The sequence below is a fragment of the Ciconia boyciana genome, chromosome 13, assembly GCF_034638445.1.
Source record: "Ciconia boyciana chromosome 13, ASM3463844v1, whole genome shotgun sequence".
NCBI lineage: Eukaryota > Metazoa > Chordata > Aves > Ciconiiformes > Ciconiidae > Ciconia > Ciconia boyciana.
Window position 1 is genome coordinate 17,929,762 of NC_132946.1, and position 20,681 is coordinate 17,950,442.

Below are 20,681 nucleotides of genomic sequence, written 5' to 3' on the forward strand. Positions count from 1 at the left end.
CCTGTAGCTTTGTAATTAGGTTTCCCAGCCCAAAGAGCTATATTTATTAGTCATGAGGTGACGTGTGTGTTCTTGCATGAGGTTTTTAAAGTATGAGGTTTTCAAACTGCTAGGCTCTTAGTAGCTGTTAGCGCAAGCGATTATTTACGCTTAGGTCTTTTGGCTTCATTGCTAATGAACCATAATGTCATTCCAGGTCACAGGCTGAACATCACTGCAGAGAATGATTGCCGCCGTTTGCACTGCTCCTTGAGGGACCTGAGCTCCTTGCTGCAGGCTGTTGGTCGTTTAGCAGAATACTTCATTGGGGATGTGTTTGCTGCCAGGTTCAATGATGCTCTTACAGTGGTGGAGAGGTAGGTACAGGAGGGGGAGTTTGCTGTCCCTTCACCAGTACAAGGAACAATTGTCACCACTGCAGTGAGTGTGAAAACCAAGGTTTCTTTCTGCCTGCCCTTGTTATGATTAAACTGATATGCAAAGAACTCAGTGGGCAGTACCTTAAGTGTTACATTCATCAGTGCTAAGTTTCCCAGATGGCTTTCTAAACCCTTAACCAAAGAAATAACTAATAGGAGGGATTAAATAAAATCAATCACTTGAAAAGATTGAGGTACTTGTTTTCCAGCATCTGTGTGTTTGATGCAAGGAAATGGGATGTACAGTCTGATTACTTCAGAGTTGTATATCTCGAAGCTAAATCACCAAAATCTCTTTTCTTAAATTAAAAGCTCTGTGAAAACTGAAAGGCAGACGTCATTTGATTCTTCACATCCAAGAAACTTAACTAGCTCATAGTTGTAAGTTACAGAATTTCAGGGCTTTACACAGCTGCCTTGATTATGTATTTTCATTTCCATGCAGGAACATCGTACTTGTTCCATCTTATCACAAACAGTGAAATAGGCTCTAAATTATTTTCAACTAAATCGTCTAAATCTTGTCTACATATTAGCTAAATATTAACACAGACTTGCCAAGAGTTGCATTCAGATAAGATGTTCAAGTGGATTTGTACATGCGTATATCCATCTCACACTCCCTTTATACTACCATATATGTATTCACTTTCAGGTTGGTAAAAGTAACGCTATATGGATCCCAGATTAAACTATACAACATCGAAACTGCAGTACCATCTGTACTGAAACCTGACCTTATCGATGTGTGAGTATGATAGAGATACATACATATATATATACACACACACACTGCAAATGACTGTATCCAGATTCGGTACCTACGTGGGGTGGTGGAAGCATTAGACCTCCTAGATCTGGTGCTCTAACCACTTGCTGGGCAAATGTTCTGAAAAGCACATCTCTCCAGTGATTACTAGCTAACCAGGAGGGCGCTTTCTTTTAACTCTTGAAGGTCAAGGCTGCTGCCAGCATTTTGGACCACTGTTTCCTCCAACTGATGTACTGAGGTTATTTAAAGAAAAATAAAAATGCGATGAGAAGTAAAAATACTAGTTATATTAGCTCTAAAAGCAAACTGTTATTTTGCCCTGTACTAATGGCTGTAAAAGCTTAGTTCTTCTGCAGTATAATTAAACGGCAAAATAAGTGTTACAATAGTGGTATTAAGAAATGGATCCACTGTCGGTATGTAGTTCCAGTTTATGGATTTTTTGTTACCAAAGTCAGATCTGTGGCTCAGGTAAAAGATGTTTTTCCTAGTACAGGGTTTTGAGTCCTTGGCTTCCAAGACAAACATATGCCTTCCAGCTGTGCAAGCCGTTTCTGAAACAAACAAATGCCTTCGATCCAGAAGTTGACATTAAGTGTGAAATCTTGATGCTGCTAGCAATAGAACACCACTCTGTGACAGCCTTTTAGAGACCTTCCATTCTTAATGGTTGTGTAGTACAAACCTGTTTTCCTGCCAGCTGGCGTTTGTGAGCAGAATTTAAGGTTATCCTTTTGAACGCATCAAGATTGCATGTGTAGCCGCTCCTTGAAAACCCACACTAGATTTTATTGTATAGGTCCCTGGATTCTCCTAATAACCCCAAGTTACTAGCTCTGAGTTTTGTTCAGATGATGTTCTTTTAATGATCTCTTTCCTTTTCTGTCTTAAAGTATTTTGAGAGGCTTTTTCCATGATCTGTTAGTGAGGGGTTTTCATCCTTTTCTCTGTCCCATGTCCCTGAAGAAACTTGTGATCCATTTTCTAATGCTAGTGTAACAAAGGTACATCGTCAAAGATTTGGAGGACACCTGTCTGTGTGATCCCAAAGAAATGTCCTGACTCAAAAATCTTGATACGGTGCTGTGCCAAAAGTATAATTATGAAGTATAATACAGTCAACTGGTAGGCTGACTAAAAAATTGACCTTATCGGTTTATACCTTTGAATTAATACTGTTGCGTACTAGATGAGTCCAGTTACAGAACACCTTTAAATATGCCTCGAATGTACAGGGTCCAGGACAAAGAAAAAAATTTAGGCCACGTAGCTAACATAATCACAAGGAATGCGCCTGTTCTCAGTTAATGGAAGAATGGGGAGAGTTTAGGCAATAAATATACTAAGGGGGGGAAGACAAGATATTAAGGCAAAGTGATTCAAAAAAACCCCTTCAACCTGCTGTTAAAGGTAAGATCTTTTTTTAATAGGCTTTCTTATTTTTCCCCACTGTGCATAAACCCGCTGGACTTGCTGGCAGAAGCAGAGGTGTTCAGGAGGTGGTTGATGCAGAGTGGGAGTCGCCAGCTGTAGGCAACTGAGATCTTAAATGCAGTCACTATGGTGGGGACATGCGCATGTGGGAGAGCCTTTATTTTTGGAGGGAATATCAGTGTTCACAGACTACTCTTGTCAATAAAATCTGCAGAATAGGGATTAGTTAGATAGCGTCCTTGTGATGGGGCAATGTGTTTTACAGACTGACAGCGGTGTGCAACTAGATTCCAAAAGAGTTCTATAAGGCAATTACCCTCTGTCCCCCCTTGCCCGTAATCAAGCGGGCATGTGAAATGAATCTTGTGCTGCAAGACTAGAGAATACTAGAAGTGATTGTCATGGCATTTGCCATTCTGCAGTCTTTCCAACTGTGTGAATTCGGGATTGATTTCCATCTTTCTGCCTGTTTCTGTGGAGAGCTGAGAAGTCTGCAGAATCAGAATGCCACCATACGTTGCTTTTAGCTTTAATAACAGCACAAGACTTTGAGTCTAAACAGAGATCCCAGACCTCTTCAGGTGCTCAAATGCAATGTCAAAGGGTTCTGAAAAGAACTAAGGGTGCCATTTTGCAGTCTTTACCTAATGTTCCCTGGCACAACAGTCCTCCCAAGCCAATGTGGTATACAACTTTAAAACTAACTTCTCATCACTGTCAGTGAAACTTGGGTTATGATTAAGTTAGACTACTAAACGATTTCTAAAGAAAAATCTGCCAGCTTTGAGAATACTAGTGTTCTTTCCCAGTGTGCTGTTGAAACTACCCACCGTGCTCAGGACTTGTGCCCTTCCGCAGCTGTCCTGCTTGTGTACCTTTTGTCCCGTGTATGTATCTTACCCTTGCTCTGCTCCTCTGCAGCCATGCACAGTCCCTGGCAGCGCTGCAAGCCTACGCGCACTGGCTCGCACAGTTCTACAGCGAAGTTCACCGGCAGAACCCGGAGCAGTTCATCTCTCTCGTCTCCACTGCTCTGGAGGCTATCACACCCCTCATCAGCTCTAAGGTACCTTCGTCAGTGCTGGGCTGAAGCTGGGCTTCCACCTAGAGCAGGAGACTGCTGTTGTGTTCAGGTGTTTAACAGTCTGCTCTGGACCACATTGTGGCTCCTGATGTGAACCAGTCTGAGAGAGCTGGATGTCTGTCTTCCAGAGCCACAGCAAATGTCTCATGTAAGGTGAGACCAAGAGCAATTCTAAATAATAGCACTGTAGGGCAAGCTAATACGAGAGTAAGCAACTTATAGGCATATAAACTCAGTCTAATGGCTTGAAAGTGGGGAAATGTCTCTCTCCTGCAGTATTAAGGGAAAGGACCTGTGCTTTGATTGGCAAATAAATACTATAAACTGTCTTGCTTGCAAAAAACCTGGTAGTGGCAGCTTGCTGTGCTGTCTGACACCAGTGTTGCACCGTATGGTTCTGTGCGGTGGTGTTACTGGGCAGCCTGACTGTGTGCCGCCTCTTTTGCAGGTGCAGGAGAAGCTGCTGCTGTCTGCATGCCACCTGCTAGTCTCTTTAGCCACCACAGTGCGACCGGTGTTCTTGATCAGCATCCCAGCAGTACAGAAGGTGTTCAACAGGATCACGGACACTTCTGCTCAGCGGCTTCCTGATAAGGTAATCTGTCTCAAACATGATGAATGTAGATTAGATGCTTGGGAAGCTGTGCCTCAGTTCTTACTGTAGTGAGGTATAACCTCAAAAGAAAAAAAAAAAGAGGGAGTAGGGGGCAGCAGTTATCTCTGTACTGTGGATATCCAGGAATCCCAGTGATACAGTTTGTCAGTAATGATCTATTTCGAGCAACAGCATAAGGAAAAAAAAACATGATTGCAACTCTTATGAGATCTTATTCCTTTCTCATTTGCTGACACAGTCCCTGACTCTGTGTTGTCTTTACAGTACGGGCATGTTGATTCTGACATACAGAAAGAGTTTTCTGTGAAACTTGTGTTAGCATTCCATGTACCTCAGTCCAAGTTAGTATTTATGTTACAGAAATACTGAAGAGCCACAGTGGAGGTTGGGATGCAGTTGTATTGTGTGCTGTCATGGAGGCATAAAGTGCCGTACAAGCACAGAAGCTTAGTGTGTAAACCAGACAAGGAGTAATGAAAGTGGCGGCATCTTTGTTTTATGGATATGAAGAATAGAGTCTTACTGTTGCAGGGAAGGGCTGACAGAGCTGGGACCTGGTTCCAGCCTTTAAGTGATGGAGCTTTGCTTCTCTCTTACCTTGCGGAGCTGCTAGGTTTCGCTTGGGCTCAACTTGTGCTATTGAACTCTTTCCTCAAATAGTGAGCACTGCTGGATGTCTTGCACAGCTGTAAAATGTCACGCCAGGGTTGTGCTCTAGCATAAAGCGAATAGCAAACACGGTAAAACTTTGCCTCTTTGCTTAATGTCACGTTGCTTCTAGGCCCAGGTGTTGGTGTGCAGGGCGCTGTCGAACGTATTGTTGCTGCCCTGGCCCAATCTTCCAGAGGGCGAACAGCAGTGGGCAGTTCGCTCCACCAACCACGCCAGCCTAATCTCTGCCCTCACGAGAGAATACCGCCAACTAAAATCCAACGCTATCTTGCCACAGAGGAAAGTACAGCTGGAGGACAGTAAGTACCAAGTTTCTCGGTGTGTGCTGTTTTCTGACAGCTGCAGTGCAAATGGTAGATAGGTGTCATTAAGCTGGTTTTCTAATAGCTATTTTGGCTGAGAAACTGTATTTAGCGTATGGGGAGGACAGGAAAGGAGCAATTTGTTTTCTTTCTTTTTTTAGAGACCCTTTTTCTGTGGGTGTGTAAAGGGCACTCTCACCCCCAGTTGCCTGTAAACTCTTCCATCAAAGTACTGTCTTCCTCAGTCGTGCAGGGAAGGTGGGATCAAGTTTGTGATAAAACTTTGAGTAGTGGTGATTGCATTAGGAATACTTCACAGCCTAATGCTGGGACTACCACACTATAGTATTAGAAACATTGACTGGAGGCAGCGTTAATTAAGATTATGGTTATAAAAACTTAAGGGGAAAATAAGAATTTCTTCCAGACTTGAAGTACTGTAGGTGTATATATTTAGGAGAGCCCTGAACTGATGGAGTCCAGGGGCCTTTGGAAGTTTGTGTTATGTTTTGGGATTGCTTTTGGGTGTGTCTTTTTTGAGAATCACTTTAAAAATTGTTTAGAAGTATGCAGTGTCACAGCTTCTGACAAACCTGACGTGCTGGTCAGCTGTGTGCAGGGAGGGAGCATGGGAGAGGGTGGTTTGCTCCTCACGAGAAGAATATCAGCAGACTGCTCACGTGGGTTGAACCGAGGCAGTTAAGTTCTCCCAGATTTGGGTTAGCTTCTACAGCGATTGTGTGTCACTCCAGTTATTACTTTCAGAAATAGAAGTCTGTAGTATATTTTGGTGTCATAATGTGCTGCTTTTTTCTTGGCTAGTGTTTCTTTAGCATTAGTATATTGTGAATAATATTGTTTACAGCTCCCCTCAGCCTCTGCACCTGAGTAGTTGAGCAGTGGGTGCATCTGTAGGGCAGTAAACCGGTATATAACTTAAGAAAGTGAGTAGCCACAGTGACCTAATTGAACCTGTTTAAATGTTTAAAATGTGAACACGCTCTTGGGAACACTTTTGACTCCAACCTGAGTTTGGTGTGTATGCCGCCTTGTACTTTGTTTTAGTTACAGTGTGTGTGAACTTGACTTCTCTTCATTTCTTGCCTCTGATTAGTAGTTTTGACACATGCAGGAAGTATCACCTCTCTTATTTTGCAGCCAAAGTGATCATCCATCAGACACTCAGCGTTTTAGAAGATATTGTAGAAAGTATCTCTGGAGAATCCACCAAGTCTCGACAGATCTGTTATCAGTCGCTGCAAGAATCCGTGCAGGTCTCACTAGCCCTCTTCCCAGCTTTCATTCATCAGTCAGGTATAACCATAGGACAGGCTTTAATGCTGTGAGTAGCTTTATGACCTACTGATAGCGTCCAAAGCCCATCAGCGTAGAATCGTGGTGGTGTTCAAGTGAAGTGTGTGGGTTTGCTGTGCCTAAGTGTAATGCGAGTCTGTACTTCTGGGTGGGCTGGGCTGAATCAGAACAGGAAAGGGAGATCTGCTCTGCCATCTAGGATACAGGCATGAAGGTTTGTCATGCTTCCAGAAGATGGAGATGCCTTGTGTTGTGTTCAGCAGTGAAATAAGAATGGAACTGACCCTGAGCACAAAAAAAAGCTTTAAAATACCCTGTCTGGCTATGTTTGCCACTTACATTCTTTCCAGAAGCTTGAAGACAAAGAGTAGATCTCATCAGATTAGGTCAAATGATGGGGCGGGGGTTGTTCCCCTGTAAAGGAAAGGCTCCTGAGATGTAACCAGGACTGTTGCTTGGCAATCTTGTGGCCAGCGACTTACATTTTGTATCACATCAGGGTAGCTCAAATGCCCAGGGGTAGCTTCTCTCATGAAGAGCAAGGCATTCCAGGAAAACTTTTGGAGCTAGGTGGGATTTTGTCAGTGAAGCAGGTGTGGGGGAGGCAAAACAAAGTTGAAATGCAGAGAGGATCCAAGACAGCAAGCTGATCCTGTGACTCCAGTGAACTGCTGTCTTCAGAACAGGCTAGCAGCCTCATGCAGTTGCTATTTATTGGCTATAAACGGCTGTATGAAGGAGGAGTTGAGCAGCTTCAGCTTACGGTGGTTATTCAGTACGGCATGTTGGGACTGATGAAGAATTAGCTGCGGTGCTGATCAGCTAACTGCACAACCATGTGCTGAAAATGACTTCTGAAGTCAGAAGGTTCTCTTCAGTTCCTGCCAAAAAAATCTGGATTCTGTCTCCTAACCACCCCAAGCTGTGTAGCTGTTTTGGATTTCCTTGTATTTCCTGTTAACCCTGTACGAGCAGTGAACAACTGGAGATCGGCCCAGACCATCGCCAGAGCTTTCTCCAAGCAGTCTGTGTAGGCAGACCAGACTACAGGCCTTGCTGATAGTATCGTATTTGTTCCGAGTTGTTTGGTGCTGCCTGTACTTGTCATCCCTGGCAGTTTTCAGAAGTGGATGAACATTTTTTAAGCCATGTAGTACCAGCTGTTGGTTTCAGATTCTAATGGCAACCCTGCTGCTAAATTTCCAAGAGTAAATAGGGTTCCCTGTACAGGAGGAGCAAATTTCACATAAAAGACTTACTGATGCATTTGAATGTTACCTTAGCACGTTATTTTGGCTTTCCTGTTCTTATCTTAGATGTGACAGATGAGATGCTGAGCTTCTTCCTCACCCTGTTTCAAGGACTGAGGGTGCAAATGGGAGTGCCTTTCACCGAGCAAATCATACAGACCTTCCTAAACATGTTCACCAGGTATTGTCCTGTGTTGGTCACTTCTTTCGTATCCCTCGGGACGATTTATCTTGGTAAGCTGCTCGCACAATGGGTCCCTGCCCCTAAAGAGTGTAGTGTTTCCAGCTCCTTTGTGTCCGGACTTTTGTCATGTCCCAGGGCTAAATCTAAGGAAAATGCTTCTGGGTCTGAAGTCACCCAGCCCATGCACATCAATCATACAGGCCACTGTGCAATTCCAGCTCTCCCACGGGCTTTCTGGAAGTGTGTGGTACTGAATTAGTCTTGCATTGCCTATTAGCTCCTCCCCAGGATCTGAGGGTACCCCAACAATCTCTCAAGCTTTTGTTGGGGAAGGGGGTCTATCAAAACCTAGCTCCCTTCTGTGGCTTAATGGACTTGGTCTGTATTAGCTGAGCGAGTTTAGAGGCACTACCTGCTTTCCTTTAAATTAGGTAAATGTGCAGATCTCTGGGAAGGTTCCTTATGCAATGACTTTGTTTTTGTCGTAGGGAGCAGTTGGCAGAGAGCATCCTCCATGAGGGCAGCACTGGCTGTCGGGTGGTGGAGAAGTTTCTGAAAATATTGCAAGTGGTGGTACAAGAGCCAGGCCAAGTATTCAAGCCTTTTCTACCCAGCGTCATCTCACTGTGCATGGAGCAGGTCTACCCCATCATTGCAGAGGTAGGGCTGTTCTCACACGAGGTGAAGGAAGGGGGAGATGGGAAGGGAAGGCATTGCTGGGGGTGTGGGAGCAATGAAGCTTTTTTCTTTTCAAGAGCTGTAAACATCCAGTCCCTGTGCAGGGAAAAACTGGGTGACTAGGCAGTGGGAACTGGAAGCAGCATGGGTAGACGATTTTGTCAGGAATTGTCAAAGAGGCTAAAACTACAGACATGCTCAAAGCAGGAGGTAAAACTCAAAACTCAGTGATGTGTTCTTAGCATCATCCAACAGTTGCTGAGTTTGGTGCCTTCCTTAGGAGGAAATGCTTTGATGCTCTGGTACCTTGGCTGCAAAGCGCTGCCCTGGGTGGCCACCTGATGTGATGCTGCTAGAGTGGGATCCAGGGGATGAGTGGGATTCCAGCACAGAGTTTGTTCTCCTCTCCTCCTAGCGCTCATCTCCTGATGTGAAAGCAGAGTTGTTCGAGCTGCTTTTCCGGGTCCTCCACCATAATTGGCGGTACTTCTTCAAATCTAGTGTGTTGGCTAGTGTCCAAAGAGGAGTAGCAGAAGAGCAGATGGAGAACGAAGCACAGTTCAGTGCCATTATGCAGGTAACTCACCTATTCCCGCGGTTGTCCAGAACCCTTTCTGCAATGGAGCATACCCTGCTTGTGGCAGTGCATTAAACGTGGGTGATGGGGCCAGACCACGTCTTGAGTGGGGTCTTGCCTTCAGGAACTGCTGAAGGTCAAAGTACTTGCAGAGTGGTCTTGCTGATGTGCTCACAAGGCACAGAGTCTCACTGTGCAGGGAAGCAAGCAGTGAGGAAGGAATGTTAATTCCTTTCCATGCTTCATCCTGCATCTGGACCTAAGAATACATTACTGATGCTGACCCACTTACATCTGTTACAAGTCTTGCGGTTAGCACTAGGATAAATTGTCAGTGCAAGAAAGTTTTCCTGAGACCAAGATGTCTTTTGGTTTATACGGACTTGTTCTATGCTGTACCATTGGATCTGGTAGGGAAGGGTCGGTGGGGTAATATCCTATAGGCTTCGGCCTGAGGAATAGAGAAGGCAGAGGCAGTGTGCCAGCACGTACACAAAGCCAGCACCAATCTTCTCAGGTTGGGAATTTTGAAATTTTAAGAATAACAGACTGTATTCCACGTTACTTAGGTCAGAGCTGGCCAAATGAGTCCCTGTGCAGTTTTTAGATGTAAGAACTGTCCCCAAAACAGGTAGTGCAACTTAAAGTAAAACAAAAAAAAAAGCCTCCTAATCTGCTATCAGAATACCTGGTGTGGAGCCCTTCACCTCCAGCCCACGTCAGTGTAAACAGCAGCATGCTTGCACCGTGTTCTGCAACCCCAGGGTAGGGCTTGCTCCTCCGAGGGCAGTGAACGCCAGAGCAGAGGGCCATGTGCTTAGACTTCATTTGGGGGGACTTCTTGCAGAGCTGCCCCATCATGGAGTGCTTCTGGAGACTGGGTCCCTTCTGATACCTCAGTGAAGAGGGAGCTCTTTCACTGACATAAACTGTATTGGTGTTTCTCTCTGGCCTTCCTTATCTTAGCATCTTTTGATGTGAATGAGGCCAAAACTGGTCCCTATGTAGGGCTGTCCAAGCATCTCTTTTTCACCTGTAGCAGTGTAACACTTCCAAACTCACCTGAGTGCCTTGTTTTGGAAGATAGGACAAGAGGAAATGGCCTCAGGTTGCACCAGGGGAGGTTTAGATTGGATATTAGGAAAAATTTCTTTGCTGAAAGGGTTGTCAAGCATTGGAACAGGCTGCCCAGCGAAGTGGTTGAGTCGCCGTCCTTGGAGGTATTTAAAAGACGTGTAGAGGTGGTGCTTAGGGACGTGGTGTAGTGGTGGACTGGGCAGTGTTAGGTTAATGGTTGGTCTTTTCCAACCTAAATGATTCTGTGATTCTCTGATACTTACATGATAATCTCAGTATTAACTTGAGGCTGGCTGACAATACTGAACTACTTGTATCAAAATGGCAGGAGCCAAGTAGTAAAACAAAACTCTTATTTAACGTTCTGTAAATGTTCTCCACACAGCCAGTGTTTTCTGTTGAGGATATTAATAGTTTGTGTGCTGGCTTCCACCAGAGATCCCAGTCCAGAACTGGCTCAGTCTTGAAGGGACTTGGGCCATTTTTGTCCGTTTAACAATAAATGGCTGGTATGGGGGAATAAACTCTTCTGTTCGTGATGCCTTGAGGCAGCAACTGGTAAAATTCTGCTGCCTATCTCTGTACAGAGCTTACCTCATCTGCCTACATCATCTGTACAGTGTTTCAGAGGAGCTCAAGGTGTAAAAGATGTTTTAGCACAGAGTCTGTGCAGGCCTACCAGGCTAGTTCAGCAGGGTCCAGCAAATTTTGTTCCTAGGCTCTTTACTGCTTCTGTAATACCCAGGTCAGCCTCCCAGCTCCCATCACTAACTTCTTTCTAATTTAGTGCAGTAACACATTAAACACATCTGCCAGTCACCTTGGTCTTTTGTCTTGGATTGAGAACAAAACCTGTGCGTGTGTTCTGGTTTTGCTCACGCTTGCCATGCTACCTTAGGTAACGTCCCTGAGAAACAGCCAAATCCTTCATGAGCAAACTGCCTGCCAAGGGAGCTGTGCTCAGCATCTGTGTTCCTCTTCAGTGCAAGCTTGGCCCACGTCTTCCCAATGGACCCAGCTTAGCAACTGTTCTGCCAGGATTTGACCATGTTTCCACTAAAATTTATTCATTCCGATTGGTCTGGCAGCAGCACGGTTGACTTAACCGCCTCTCTTATTAGTTTGCACCGAGAAGCAGCAGAGGCTCCCAGGGGTTTGTTCCGGTGTCAGGGTGAAAATGATGTTGTTCTGCCTGGCAGGTCTGACATTGTGTGCTGGTTTGGCTGCGGTGGAGTTAATTTTCTCCGCAGTAGCTGGTATGGGGCTATGTTGTGGGTTTGTGCTGGAAACAGTGTTGATAACCCAGGGATGTTTCCGTTCCTGCTGAGCAGCGCTGACACAGAGTCAAGGCCTTTGCTGCTTCTCACCCCACCCCACCAGCAAAGAGGCTGGGGGGGCACAAGAAGCTGGGAGGGGACACGGCTGGGACAGCTGACCCCAACTGCCCAAAGGGATATCCCACCCCATATGGCCTCATGCTCACCATATAGCGCTGGGGGGAGAAGGAGGAAGGGGGGGACGTTCAGAGTGATGGCGTTTGTCTTCCCAAGTCACCGTTACGCGTGATGGAGCCCTGCTTTCCTGGAGATGGCTGAACACCTGCCTGCCCATGGGAAGGAGGGAAGGAATTCCTCGTTTTGCTTTGCTTGCATGTGTGGCTCTTGCTTTACCTGTTAAACTGTCTTTATCTCAACCCATGAGTTTTTCTCACTTTTACCCTTCCGATTCTCTCCCCCATCCCACCGGAGGGGGAGCTTAGTTGCTGGCTGGGGTTAAACCACAACACGTTGTAATACCAGTCCCCTTCCTTCAATTCTGCTTTGTTCGTAGGCATTTGGCCAGTCTTTCCTGCAACCTGACATTCACCTGTTCAAGCAGAATCTCTTCTACTTGGAGACACTGAACACCAAGCAGAAGCTGTACCACAAGGTGGGTCCTAGTTGACCATTGTGCGCACTGTGCATGTTCTGAGACTTGTTTGAAATGGCTCAGGAACTGAAGGTCAGGATCTGGGGGCTTGTATGCCACACCTTTGGTTGGTTGCTGTGATCCTGATGGATACGTTGCTGGTCAGAGTGCCATTGCCACCTCCCTGATACTGCTGCGGTGGGCACAGGAGGGATCCCAACTCTAGGCAGTCAAAGCAAAGCCTTGATGTGTTGTGACAGTGAGGGAAAGCACAGGACAGGCACAGTGACAGTGCGGTTTGTCTGAGGAAGTAGAAACTGGGATCATCAGTGGGACAGTGGCAGAGTCCCTCCATACCCTGCGGCTGACCCAGATGGGAATCTAGTATTTACAGTCGGTCACTGCCAGGTGGTTGTCTCCATCGCTGTCATGTAGGACCCACCCTCCAGACCTGCTAATTTAGGCCTGTTAGCTGCTGTCATGAAGGATTAAAGTTGGAATCCAGGGTCCTGCCCTTCTGGTTAGCCTGTGAAAGCAGAGCTTTCAGGTTCGCATCTGTGGTCGCAACTCAAGGACAGCCCATCATGGTAACAGCTGCCTGTGGCAGACTTTCAGGCAGCTAGCCAGATCCCCTGGCTTTCAGGAGCACTGTGCAGGGCTAAAACTGGCTGGAGTTTGAATGGAACTCGATGCTGTTTGCTTGAATGCCAGTGCTTAAAACTTGGGTCAGATGCATGAGGTAAGTGTGGCAAAATTCACTGTTAACTTTAAAGCTGATATTAATGTGCTTATTGTAGCCATTTGTGATCTTGGCTTGGCTTGGAGAATTATCTCTGTGCTCGCAAGAGTTTGCAGACCCCGCTGATAGCTCAGAAGCTGCTGGTGTTGAAGTGGCCCTGTGCAGCCATGCTCACTTGCCTGGTCTGACCTCGATGAGTTTGTACTTCTGAAGCAATGTGTTGGCTGCTGTGGTCCCTCTTGTGAGAGGATTGCTGGTGTGAAGACTCCTAACTGTACGCTTCTCTCACTGTGCAGAAGATCTTCCGGACAACCATGCTGTTCCAGTTTGTGAATGTGCTACTTCAGGTGCTTGTCCACAAGTCACATGACTTGTTGCAGGAGGAGATCGGCATTGCCACCTACAATATGGCCTCAGTGGACTTTGATGGCTTCTACTCGGCCTTTCTCCCCGAGTTCCTGGCCAGTTGTGATGGTGTGGACTCGAACCAGAAAAACGTGCTGGGAAGGAATTTCAAAATGGACAGGGTAAGAAGGGGAAACGCTGCAGCAGAGTGCCAGTATTCCCAGGATGCGCAGTTTTTCTCCTAGAACACACTGGCGGGCGGCTGTGAGCTTCTCAGGGCAGTGTTTTGAGGCAGTACCTTTTGTTCCAAACACTTTCATACTCAGCAATGCCTAGCCAAGGATTTTTCACTGTCGGTAGCAGAACTGCCATCTCATCTCGGACTGCTGAATGCTGTGGGAGTTAGGATGACTGCTGAATGCTGTGGGAGTTTAGGGACTGTTTCCTGGAGGAAGTTTTCATAGGGGTAGACTGACATTTTCTAGAGTGGGACACTCAGATCCTTGCCAAAATCTTGCTCCAGCTGCTGGCCAGATGTCTGAGGGTTACAGTGAAGACAACAGCAGAGTAGCTGCAATGGCTCTCAATTCTTTCAAACCCCTCGTATGTGTGTGAAGCAAATGGGAGGTCTGTAACCTCCCTATGGGGAACATCATGGCAGTGCAGCAGGCTGTGGCTTCCATCTGCTAAAGCTTGCTTGTCCACTGAGTGCTTCCTCTCCCGTGGGAGATGATGGGGATTTGAGACCAAGGGTGTAAGGGTAGGAGAGGAGCCTTGAGAGAATCACGGGACTCTAGAAGGCCATTGCTCTTCAGGAGAATTAGCCCTTGTTATGGGGTATGTGGCAGCCCGGAGCCTTGGCAGGAATGCAGTGAGCAGTTGCCACTGCAGATGGCCCTGTCGTGACCATTTGGGCAGTGCCTGACTGCACGCCGAGAAGCCGGTGCTGTGAGCAGAGCCCAGATGTCTGTAGTCAGCTCTCTGCATGGAGCAGCTCTGGAGCCGTCTCTGCTCCCTGCACGGGGGCTGCAGAAACTCGGGTTTCCTGGGCTTGGACTCTGGAGGAAGGGGTCTGGTGTTCTCGTGTCTGAAAATACACGTGGGTGTTTGGCCCTCTCGGTTCCTTTCTGTTCTCTGCCGTAAGGCAGTGCTTGTAGGTATTATTCTGTTTGCAGTACAATGTGCTGTTTGATCTTTTCCAGGATCTGCCATCGTTTACCCAGAATGTGCACAGACTGGTGAATGACCTGCGTTACTACAGACTCTGCAATGACAGTTTGCCCCCTGGAACTGTGAAACTATAGTTACTGCACTGGACTCGTGTTCTGATCACTGTAGGGAACGGATCCATGTTTCGTTTTGCCACCACCTTCTCTCCTCCCTGGTTTTGTCAGTACTGCAGGACGCGGTGTCTTGCACATGGGCACATCTTCCTGGATTCACGCACCACGCTTCCTTTTTTTTCTCTCCCAACCCAAAGGCCCCCAGCTGGAGTCAGCACTGTCTGCAGGATGTGTCTTAACGCCCAACCGCAGGGCATCTCAACTGTACGGAAAGTCTTCTTGCTGGGGTTTTGTTCTACTAACGTAGCACTTTGTTGCGTCCAGAAATTTCTGTGGAGTTGTCTTGAGAGATCATGTACGTATCAACCATGAGGCAGAAGCGCCAAAGACTACTTCAGACATTCGTACCTTCGTGTCATTCCACCTTCCTGCCCCTGCCCAGCTCTCGGAGGAGGAGTCTCGTGATGTTGGGACTGTTTTGGCACTTCTGTCACTCCCTTTGTTTTTAAATTGCCTTGAAAACCTCCCTGCTGTTTGTGGGGATTAGAGACTTTTTTGGGTTTTTTTAAACGTTTTCTCATCATTCCATTGTGATACTAAAACAACATGCTTAATGGAAATAAAGTGCTTACTTGTTGTTTTAAATAACTTGTAACTTGTTTTAGTTCCCTTGTAGGCCTGTCTGTCACCAAGCTGTTCCGCGAGATGAAAATGCATTTTGTGCTGCAGGCAGCGATCTGCAGCCTTTCCCCGTGATGAGGCAAGAGGACAGGCAGCAGGTGTCTGCGTTGCCCGTGCTGCGCCCTGGGTGCAGAAACGCCGTGTCGGGGCTCTGTGCGAGTGGGATGGTGCTCTGGGAGCACTCCAGCAGCTCTTGAAAGGTGCTGTACTGAACGGGTGCAGATCGGTGTTGACTTCTTTCTCCACTCACTGTGTTTACCGCCTGTGTTGCCTGATGTTTTCTGTTACCTCTTGTGGTGATCTGTTCATTCCCTCCAGCAGACTGTTGCCTGAATTTATCAAGAGCTGCCTAACATTCATGGTGTTGCATCATAGGAGACCTGAGCTGAAGGCCAGCCGCTGGCCAGAATGACCCGATAGTCGCATCTGAGCATAAGGTTAAAATCCCAGTCCCCAGTCAGATAGGACCAGATGTTGTGGGGCTTGTGAATATCTGATCATGCAGCTGGGAAGGAATTTTTTCCCTGAAGTCTCTAGTCAGGTGGCTAGTGTAGAGCATTAAATCAGTCTTAGTTCTCTGCGGTTACAAGGGCAGCTGCAGTAAGGGCTGGGTGGTGGGAACAGGACCTGACACTGTGAAGAGAGCAGGCCTGGAGGAGGTGTTAAGGTTAGCATGGATTCTCCCATAAACATTTGTAGACATGGACTTGAAGTGAGGTGGCTGCGTGTGGCCAGCTGGGAGGTATCGGGGTGAGATGGAGTGTAGGGAGCGCTTGCTCCACAGTTCCTTTAGTTATAGCTTTGTAAAAAACCAACATCCTGCGATGTGCACGTTTGCTGTTTGGAGATAACGTATGCTGTGTGGATAACCTGTGTACAGACAGAGCCTTGCGTCCGGGCTGTCTGAACTGGGACCAGTTGGATGCTTGGGCTTCATACCCTGCCATGAGCAGCTTGAGTTGGAAGTTGCACGTGAACCAGAGTCCAGCCTGCCGAGGACACGCCTCACCGGGTACAGTCCTTGCAACGGGGGGCTGTGAACCACTGTCTGCAGAGGTCATGGATGCGTGAAGACCAGCGTGGAGGTGGGTGGTGATGTGGCACCCGACTGCAGAGCTCTGAGCTCCACTGCGAGAGAAAGGCACTGAGCTCCCTGCAAGCCAGGACCTGCACCAGGACCATGTGGCTCAGAGCAGCCAGCTCTGGAGTAACTCGGTGTCACTGCCTGCGCTTGAAAGGTTGAGTCCTTGTTTTTCCTGGGAGTTATTAGGTGTGAAAATGCAGTGCAGGGTCCCAGCCTGTCCACAGACCCTCTCCCTGCCACCCCAGGACCTCACAGCACTTACTCAGGCCGCAGTGGGGGACAGTGGTGGCTGGCTGCTGCCACCCCCACCTGGAGGATAAGGTGAAGGTAACGCCTCCACCAAGCACCCTGGCTGTGGCTTTCTTCAGAGATGGGCCAAGGGGGGACTTCATCTGCTGCTGGCACAGCTCCCCTCCCCGCATGGCTCTCGGGGCTGGTGCTGCTTCTGTTTCTTGCAAAACATTTAGTTGACAGAGGGTGAAAGGGCATGTTTTTCCCTTGATCAAGGGCATCAGATGGCAGGTGGCCAAAGCCCAGGCTGGAGCCCAGCTCCTTCTCCTTTGCCAGCCGTCACCTAAAGTGCAGGGCTGGCTGCAGCACCCTGGCCCTCTGCGTGAGCAGGGCAGCTCACTGGATAAATATCGAAGGGCACCTGATTTCTATGTATGTGACTGCCTTCATCTTCCCCAAAGAAGCCTCCTCCTCTGTACCGTCACCCCTGGCGCAGCAGCCGCTGGAGCCTTTTACCCCCTCGCCCCCATCTTTGGGCGGGTGTCACCAGCTCCTGCCCAGCAAAAACTCTGTTGGGCAGGAGCTGGTGCTCTCTCTGCCCCCAGGGAAGCCATGCCAGATGTTTTTGCAGCCATGCTGAGCACAGCAGCCCCTGGGAGCCCCCATCTGCCCCCCAGGCTGTGGCTATTGGGAGCCCCTGCACTTTGGGGGGCCAGCAAGGAAATAAGAAAGGAGATGGGGATCAAGGAGCCAAAGGTGTGTTTGGGACAGGCTCAAGTCCAGCCTCCCCTCACAGCCCCATTAATCGCTTCGCCCCAGTGTGTGTTGGGTGTATTCCTTGCCTTATCATTCAGATTATCACAGGTTTAGAAAAGAGGCTGGGAGTGACCAGGATTTCCCATGAACTTGCAGATACTCTACTAGCAATGTTTGTGTCACGCTGCTCTCCCAAGAGGCATCTTGGGCGTTGGGGATGTATGGGAAGCCCAGTAAAGAGCGATTTCCCAGCCTGGGGTCTGGGATGGGGCTGTCTGTACAAACCAGACCCCGGAGAACCGAGCCCCCCACCACCCCCTGCCTGCAGGGCTGCCCCTGCCCTTCGGGAGCGCCAATTTAATTCAACCCTAAAGAAAACTCGAATCTGAGCTGGAGCGATGCTGAATGCTCTGCGCCCGGAGCTCTGCCTGTCGCTGCTTTGCAAACTCCCCGTCTTTTCTGCCTCCTTCGGCACAAGCTGGGGTGAAGGAAGGGGCCCTGGTGGCTCCGTCCCTGTCACCGCTGCGTGCGCAGGGCTTGTCCCCCTCCCTGCTTCCCGCAGCCCTCGGTGATGCAGAGGGGCTCCCGCCCGGGCACTGCTGCGGGTGAGCAGGGCAGGGGAAGCCTCTGCGCCCCCCCCCCCCCCGGCCTTGCACCCCTTTTCCCGCACCTGCTGCGGGTCCAGGGCAGCCCCGTGTCCCCCCGAGGGAAGGGCTCGCTCCGTCCCGGGATGCTCCGTCCCGGGATGCTCCGTGCGGGCGCGGCGGCCGCCCGCTCCCGGCGGCTGCTTTAAGGGGAGGGACGGAAACCCGACCCGTCCCCGGGCTCGGCCGGGCTCTTAAAGCCTCCGCGGGGCGGCCGAGTCCCGCCGCGGCCAGGTCCGACCCGCCGGCCCCGCCATGGGCTCCCTGGGGCGCTGCCTGGCCCGGAGCCTGCTGCGGGGGCAGCCGGGCCCGAGCCGCCTCCCCGGGCCCCGCTGCCACGGCTCCGGTGAGAGACGGCCCCGTCCTGCCCCCGACCCCTTCCCCGTCCTGTCCCTGGGGACCCTGTCCCCATCCCCGTCCTGTCCCTGGGGACGCTGTCCCCACCCCCGTGCTGCCCTCAGCCCCTTCGCTGTCCTGCCCCTGGGGACCCTGTCCCGATCCCCGTCCTGCTCCTGGGCACCCTGTCCCCATCCTCGTCCTGCCCCTGGCTCCTGTCCCCGTCCCCGTCCTGCCCTCAGTCCCCTGCCCATCCTGCCCCCATGGTGCCCCCTGCCCCGTCCCCTCCCAGTGCCCCCAGCGCCCCGTCCCTCCGCCCCGGGGGAAGCCCCCAGGCAGGGGGTCTGCCTCACGGGGTCCTTCACTTCTCTGTGGTGTGGGTCAGCGCTGGGGTCCCATCCCACGTGTCGGGACGGGGCAGAGGCTGGAGCTGGTGGCTGCCCTGGCACCGTCCTGCGGGTCCCGCGGGGCTCGGTGTCCCCAGGGCCGGGATGGGGCAACCCGGCACCGTCCCCAGGGTGGGAGCCACGCGAAGCCAGGCCGCATCCGGCAGCTCCCAGAGAAGCGGGTGGAACTGTGGGGTCTGCCCCCACCGGCACTGGGGCCGGCCTGGCCTCGCAGCCCAGGGCAGGACCCCGGCAGCCTGGGGCTGGCAGTGAAGCGCCCCGGCTTGGCGTCCTCTCCCTCTCCCTTCCTCTCCTTCCTGTGCTGTTCCTCCAGCGGACAGGACGCACTGTCCCGTGGGGGACTTCTGTCACCTCCTGCCAGCGCAGCTCTGGCAGGGCCAGCAGCGGGGTGAGGGGGATGGCGGCGATGCCAGACCCTGGCATCCCTCGGTGCCACGGGTGACAGTGATGCCAGGCCCTGCCATCCCATGGTGCTCGATTCTGCTCTCTGCAGTGGAGGGCTGCGATCAGGGACCCGCTTTGTGCCAGGGCTGGTGCCCGGCTGCCTCTGGGCAGGGGAAAACACCCAAGGGCAGGCAGGAGCGATGGCACACGGGGTGGCACCCACAGCCCCGGCACCGGGACACGGCAGTGCAGTGCGCTCGGCCGAAACCAGAGCCAGCCTGTCCCATGCTGGGTTAAAGGGTGTTTCCCGGCCATGGACGTGTCCCCAACACCCATCAGGGCTTTGCAGCGCGTCCCTTGGGTCCCTGCTGAGACCCCACCAGTCTGTGAGGCACAGCTTGGCTGAGGGACATGGCCCTGGCGTGGGGACAGGGATGGGGACAGGGGTGGGGACAGGTTCACCCTGTGGCAGCTGCTGCACCCTGGGACCAAGCAGCAACTCATGACAGCCCGGGAGCAGCTTGGGGTCCCGCTGCCACAACCTGTGCCTGCGTCCCACGTCTGGTGATGACCTGTGTCGCATGCCCGGCGGTGACACTGGCCCCTCCGTCCCCGCGCAGCCCCCCCGGAGCTGCAGGAGAAGACGCTGGTGCTGGTGAAGCCGGACGCGGTGCAGCGGCGGCTGGTGGGGAACGTCATCCAGCGCTTCGAGCGGCGCGGCTTCAAGCTGGTGGCCATGAAGCTGCTCCAGGTACCCGTCCCCACCTAGCTGCCACCCGTCCCCCCGGGGGACCCTGCTCCCTGCGCCCCGCAGCCGGCTCAGGGGGGTGCCGGGAGGGGGGTGCCAGCGGGGGCCACCGGCCAGGTGTCCCTGCGGTCACCCTGCGCTGCCGTCAGGCAGACCAGGGTCTCCTGGACAAGCATTACCAGCAGCTGCGGCAGAAGCCCTTCTACCCTGCGCTCCTCGCCTACATGACCTCGGGGCCGCTGGTGGCCATGGTGAGGGGCCGGGACGGGGGGTTTGGGGGTCCCGGGGGGGTCCGGGAGGCTCAGGTGTCCCCTGTCCCACAGGTGTGGGAGGGCTACAATGTGGTCAGGTCCACACGGGCCATGGTGGGGGACACCGACTCGGCGGCGGCGGCAGCGGGCACCATCCGGGGGGACTTCAGCATGCACGTCAGCAGGTAGGGGCGTGGGGCGGGCGGCGGGGCGGGTGGCGGGGCCCCACAGCCACGGCACCGGCCCCATCCCCACACAGGAACGTGGTCCACGCCAGCGACTCGGTGGAGACGGCCCGGCGGGAGATCGGCTTCTGGTTCCAGCGGGACGAGCTGGTGGCCTGGGAGAGCGGAGACCGGGACTACACCTACGGGCCCTAGGGTGGCCCTGGCCGGAACGGACCCCGGCCCCGGGCAGGACCCCCCGACCCCACAATAAACCCCAGTGCCGCCAGCCGTGGCTCCGGCCTCCTCCCTTGGACGCCTCTGGGCAGTGGGGGCACGGG

At 51.1% G+C, this 20,681-nt stretch overlaps 2 protein-coding genes across 4 annotated transcripts in view; both read left to right on the plus strand.

Annotated features, from left to right (window-relative positions):
• Positions 1–15,293, plus strand: part of XPO6 (exportin 6) — a 58,012-nt gene extending 42,719 nt beyond the window's left edge. For all 3 annotated transcript variants that reach the window (XM_072877844.1, XM_072877845.1, XM_072877846.1), the window contains exons 13-24: positions 197–356; positions 1,075–1,167; positions 3,547–3,691; positions 4,158–4,304; positions 5,107–5,296; positions 6,458–6,613; positions 7,930–8,044; positions 8,536–8,707; positions 9,141–9,302; positions 12,210–12,308; positions 13,323–13,553; positions 14,574–15,293. In XM_072877844.1, coding sequence (XP_072733945.1) covers positions 197–356; positions 1,075–1,167; positions 3,547–3,691; positions 4,158–4,304; positions 5,107–5,296; positions 6,458–6,613; positions 7,930–8,044; positions 8,536–8,707; positions 9,141–9,302; positions 12,210–12,308; positions 13,323–13,553; positions 14,574–14,675 — 1,772 coding nt within the window. In that variant the 3' untranslated portion in view covers positions 14,676–15,293. The remainder of the gene's footprint in view (positions 1–196; positions 357–1,074; positions 1,168–3,546; positions 3,692–4,157; positions 4,305–5,106; positions 5,297–6,457; positions 6,614–7,929; positions 8,045–8,535; positions 8,708–9,140; positions 9,303–12,209; positions 12,309–13,322; positions 13,554–14,573) is intronic.
• Positions 15,294–18,232: 2,939 nt separating this feature from the next.
• On the plus strand, positions 18,233–20,595 carry NME4 (NME/NM23 nucleoside diphosphate kinase 4). Its single transcript, XM_072878622.1, has 5 exons — positions 18,233–18,396; positions 19,798–19,928; positions 20,075–20,176; positions 20,249–20,361; positions 20,436–20,595. The coding sequence occupies exons 1-5, from the start codon at positions 18,306–18,308 to the stop codon at positions 20,554–20,556; spliced, it is 558 nt and encodes a 185-aa protein (XP_072734723.1). The 5' UTR covers positions 18,233–18,305; the 3' UTR covers positions 20,557–20,595.
• The last annotated feature ends 86 nt before the right edge of the window (positions 20,596–20,681 follow it).